At 37.4% G+C, this 5,530-nt stretch overlaps 1 protein-coding gene across 2 annotated transcripts; it reads left to right on the top strand.

Moving 5' to 3' along the window:
- Window positions 1-1,277: 1,277 nt before the first annotated feature.
- On the top strand, window positions 1,278-2,906 carry LOC104593490 (homeobox-leucine zipper protein ATHB-12-like). 2 transcript variants are annotated; one of them, XM_010253375.3, is made up of 2 exons: window positions 1,278-1,688; window positions 1,815-2,906. In XM_010253375.3, exons 1-2 carry the CDS (start codon window positions 1,317-1,319, stop codon window positions 2,166-2,168), a joined length of 726 nt encoding a protein of 241 aa, XP_010251677.1. In that variant the 5' UTR covers window positions 1,278-1,316; the 3' UTR covers window positions 2,169-2,906. The 2 variants fall into 2 exon arrangements, with proteins under 2 accessions (XP_010251677.1, XP_010251668.1); XM_010253366.3 differs by having other exon boundaries at window positions 1,278-1,694.
- Window positions 2,907-5,530: the final 2,624 nt, after the last annotated feature.

Below are 5,530 nucleotides of genomic sequence, written 5' to 3'. Positions count from 1 at the left end.
AGCTTGTCTAGACGCAGCCGTAATTTATATTTATCGACTACCTTTTTTCCAATCTTCAGTGCATTTTCCTTATCCTTATGGTTTTCTGATTACTTTTAATTGAGGACGAGGAGAAGGAGAACCCAACTCGGGAACGCCTTTTTAAGTCTTGGTGGCTTCGTTCTCCGTGAAATGACGTCGACGACTCAACAGAAAACCACAGCCCAACAGGCTAGACTTATAAAAGGGATGATAGTAAATAATCAAAGGGGGAAATAAGAAAGAGCAGATAATAAAATGGTTTGTCTTTCATCCTAAAAGGAAAGAAAGAAAAAGGCTAGTAAAATCAAAAAGATTGAATCTGAGGACCAAAGCTTGATGGATTCGTTTGCAAGATTTGACCTCCTGATTCCTCTATACAGAGTACAGACACAGTGGGATACTGGGAATGAGCTCGTTGGTTGGTTAAGGAGAAGCTATCAACCAGAACAAATTGATCTGATGAGGAATTTGGATGGAGGAGCAATACGATTGATTTGAGGTTGATGGTACGCCAACCACATATATGGAATATAGTTAACAGTTCAGTTCAGTAGTCACTTGTAATGATTAGTTAGGTAATATGCCATAGACGTTAATCTAAAAAACAAATGGGAATGGGGAAGAAAGAAAATAAAAAGAGAGGTAGTGGTGGAACAGGAGCAGGAACAAAGAATCACATAATCGACTTAAATTTGATGATAAAGATGACGATGAGATGATGAATACGACAATAAACAAATAGAGCCAAAGGCAATGGAGACAATGCAAATAAGCACAGTGAAACAAGTCTCGTTACATCATTCATATATACATTAATAATAATATTTTATTCATGTTCATAAGAAGCTACTTTAATTTATTTTATTGGAGATCGGTAGGTGGACCGAAGAAGCAAAGCCCGTAAGCGCTGGAGTTGGGCATTCTTTTTGAGACTTCAAACACCTCAACCCCCACCTCGAAAAATAAAAAGGAAAAGGAAAAGAAAATAAAAGCAAAAGAAAGAAACGGTAAGGAGTAACGACGTAGGGACCAGGGACAAAGGACATATTCACAAGGCACAAGAGAGAGAGGTCTCCACGATACCGTACCTCATTGGTCCAGGATAAACCATCCCCCAAACACCCGATACACAAGCGGTTACATACTCTGCTAGCTATATATCTCGCTTCACAATTCCCTCTAATAAGGAATGTCAAGCACACCAATTCTCTCTCTCTCTCTCTCCCCTCGCTTCTCGTATTTCTGCAGTACAGAGTACTAACAGAAGAAGTAAAACATCTCAGCGATCCAATAAGATGTTGCAGGAAGAAGAATACTCTCCAGCAGTAACAGCTGGAAAAGTAGAGTCTTCAACTTGCCTCAACCAGCTCCCGTCGGTGATGAGTACAAGAAAGAAGAAGAACAAGAATAAAAGGAGGTTCAGTGACGAACAGATCAAGTCTTTGGAGACTATGTTCGAATCAGAGACCAAACTTGAGCCCCGGAAGAAGCTCCAGCTGGCAAGAGAACTGGGCCTGCAGCCTCGCCAGGTTGCCATATGGTTCCAAAACAAACGAGCACGATGGAAATCAAAGCAGCTCGAGCGTGACTACAGTATACTGACTGCCAATTATGATGCTCTGGCTTCTCGATTTGAGACTTTGAAGAAGGAGAAGCAGACCTTAATGGTAGAGGTACCACTCTCCCTCCTTTCAAAAGCTCTTCCTTCTTTCCCGCTAGACAGTAGCCTGAACAGTAAAAAAGATTAATCTGGTTAGGAAGGACCATAATATGTTTCTCTTGGCTTTTGACAGTTGCAGAGGCTGAATGATATACTCGGAAAACCTCGAGATGAGAACAGGTGGTGCCAGTCAACCACAGCCGCAAACAGCACCGATGGAGACTCGGACAATGGAGATGCCAAGTGTGAATCTGACACAAAGCCCAGCGTATTATTGGAAGCGGAAGACCAAAGAGTGGTCTTCTCTTCAGATGATGAGAATAGTAGAAGCCTCGAGTGTTTTGGACAGGAAGAAGAACCCGAACTAAACATGGCTGAAACTGCAGATGGTTCTTTGACATCACCTGAAAATTGGTGCAGTTTCAATTCAGGCAGTCTGTTTGATCAGCCATGTAGTGGTTCGCAGTGGTGGGACTTCTGGTCTTGAGGAAAATAAACCAGGCCAAACAAAACCTGGAGGATATCAGGGAAGTTAGTAAGATGGTAAGACCTCAAGTGATACAGGAGAGTGCGGACCATTCCAGATAAGCTTTGTAAGTTTTCAAGGACTGAAACAAAGAGGAAATTTGGATCCTCTACAATATCTACTGCTTCACCAGACGAAAGCAATGACTAACAGAGCCGGCCGGTATTGTCAGTCTCGTTTCTTTATCCTTTTACCTGAGATAACTATGATTGGTTTGAGCTAAGACGATTATGCGGAGTTAAGAGAGTAGAGATCGTCTGGCTGTCCATAATACCAATAATAATCAACCACGTCTCTCTTTTCCGTAAAATTCAAAATTAACGGAGTTCAGACCTTAACGGCAGCAGCTGGACTCCAAAACTTATCAATTATATTTTAACCGCCCTTTTGGGATCCCACTTTCCAAGTTTCTCTTCTCCATTTTCGTTCTACTTTCTCTACTCTCCCTCACAACGAAAGTTCTGCACCAACGTCATCGCACACTGCCAACCGTCATTTGTTTGCGGCTGTGCGAGTGTATCTACTTTCATTGCAGTTCAACAATGATAATAATATTTAACCCAAAACATCCAAAACAAACTTGGATGCAAACAAAGACAATCAGAAATTCAATGCTTTTGAATTGTTTTACTTTTAGCCGCCTTGTACGTTGTGTTATGCTTGTCTTGCTTTCAACAGTGATCCTGATCAATAATCTGTATCTGTAGTTGTGTAAATGTATGTACAAATGCAAGGTCAAAATATATATATATATATATATATATATATATATATATGCATAATCTAAATATCATAAGCCACGAAACTTATGAATCTGGGGGGAAAGGTGACTGATCACCATAAAGTCCATACCCCCCAGCCAAACTAGGAAATGCAAGGTCTCAACCTGGACTCCATTGATGATTGGCCCAACCTAAAGTCGGCCCCATCTTTTTTTTTTTTTTTCTCTTTTTAGGCTGTGTTTGATTTGAAAGAAAATGTAGAAAATCCATACAAAGGCCTATATAGGTTTTCCTACCTACTCTTTCAAACCAAATACATCCTTAAGCTGTGTTTGATTTAAAGGAAAGAATAGGATAAGGAAGAGAAAGATAAGAAAATCTTTACAAATCTTATATACGTTTTCCTAATTTTCTCTTCCTTTTCTTACCTTTTCCTTCAACCAAACATAGCCTTAAGATATCAATTACAATACACCTAATATAGGCGACACATCATATCAGTATGGTACATGGCAAAGTGGATTAGACACAGTTGCAAAAAATCCACCCGTGTTTATCCCATATTCATTGTATCACATTGTATTGATTGATACGAACTTACACCAACTGATACAACACAATACCAAACATGAATTGGCGGAATCTCCACTTCAGTTTTTGACGAACTTTCCAGCCTTTAGTCATTTTTGTGTGTGTCCTAAGCTCGTTGGTTGGAGACAGTCCCGAGTAGCGTTTCATGGTTCAATAATAAAAGATGAAATCACTTTTTAAGAATTAAAAGGAAAAATAGGAGAATTGACTAGTTAGTGGAGAAAGAAAAAGGAATTGACTAATTGGCAGGAGAGAGAGAGAGAGGAAACCTAATAGGGATTTGAAGGAGAGGCAACTGCAACCATCACCGTCACCATTGCCATTGTCGCCCCCTCCCCTCCTCCTTCTTCTTCTTCTTCTTCAACCGCCCTTCTCACTCTCATCTCCTCTGATATTACTTATATAATCATCCTATCTAATCCTAATATTCTAATCTAAAGGCCATGATAATACATATTATACTTGGGCCAATAGGTGAAACTGCTTGACTCAATTAAATAGCTGAACCAGAAACCAGTGGCCAATGCAGCTCCATTTCCAATCAGTTTTTAAAATCTTGAAAAATGTATTAATAATAGTAAATATAAGTTTTAGATAACTATAAAATAGTTATTTACATATAAAAAACATACTTTGAAAATAAAATAAAAGAACTAAAATATGCATGAATATACCTTTGTTCTCAAAAAATCAAATATAATGTGTTTTAATATTTGTAAATATATAAATTTTAATAATCAATTAACATTTATTACAATTATGATAAGCAATTAGAGTATGGCATAGTGATAGACCCGTGGTCATTCAAAGTTCAAACTAATGGCCAAAGGTTCAAATTTCTTATAGCTTTTATAGCAAAAAATATATGTTACAACTATATAAATAATAGAAAGAGGAAAGAAGGGAGATGAAGTATCCTCTAACCATAGAGTTTACATGTGCTTTCTCCTCTCATTTCTTGCATATATGCATGTTTATTTTTAAATGAAATCATTAAAAAATAACAAAGGCAAAATTAAAACCCTCATAAAATCCATATACTCTCTAATAACACCATCTCTCTCTCTCTCTCTCTCTCTCTCCTTAATAGTCAATGTTTGCAACATCTCCCCACCCCATTAAACCCTTTTTTTCCTTAGCCCCTTTTGGCTCAATCTAACAAAGTAGAGGTGTTAATTAGATGGGGTTAGGTTAAGAAGGGTCAACCTAATTATGAACCACACCTTTCACCCAAACTAATGTCAAAAGACTCAAAACCCAAATTTGCCCCACCATGGGGTGAACTAATTTTCTTCTTATATAAAAGTCTAAAGAAACACTTCTCCTTTCCATGGGTTATTAGGTTTTCTCTATTCCTTTATTAATTTCATGTAGATTTGTTTCATAGATTCTTTTGGTTCAACAATAAAAAGCACTTAACATGAGACTGATTATTTTCATCATTTCAATTTTGAAATTATTTTTTAACTTGATTATTAATCTCATATTAAGAACATTTCTTGACTATATAAGAAATAATAAGTTTGAAGTTCAATAACCAAAAACGAAAAGAAAACTTTAGCGAATCACTATTACTTATTTTTTCCCTTAAAATTATATTTTCAAAAAACAGCCCGTGCAATTGCATGGGTCACCGCTAGTTAATTACTAATTAGGGAAGTTTGGACACGTAGGAATCTATGGAAGATTAGGAGTAAGACAATATGAATTTGAAAAGCTGCCTATATTGAGAGAGAGAGAAAGAGAGAGAGTAATTATGGGGTTATTAATGAGAGAAAATGCAGAGAGGCCAGCTTAAAAGCACATAATGTACCGACTAATAAACTCAGATTTCCATGATTAAGCGGTGCCTACGCTGCCAATTTGATGTTACTGTCTCAACCTCTAATTTTCAATTTTTAGCCTAAAAACTTGCCACTCTGGATTGCATCTTAACAAATTAAGGGGAATTAGTTGGGGTATAATACATGGACATGCATAAGAGCCAACATGTAGGAGACAATTTGACGT

This window comes from Nelumbo nucifera, chromosome 3, assembly GCF_055504915.1.
Source record: "Nelumbo nucifera cultivar China Antique chromosome 3, China Antique-T2T, whole genome shotgun sequence".
NCBI lineage: Eukaryota > Viridiplantae > Streptophyta > Magnoliopsida > Proteales > Nelumbonaceae > Nelumbo > Nelumbo nucifera.
Note: the sequence above shows the minus strand (reverse complement) of the source record. Positions and strands in the feature narration are given on the sequence as shown.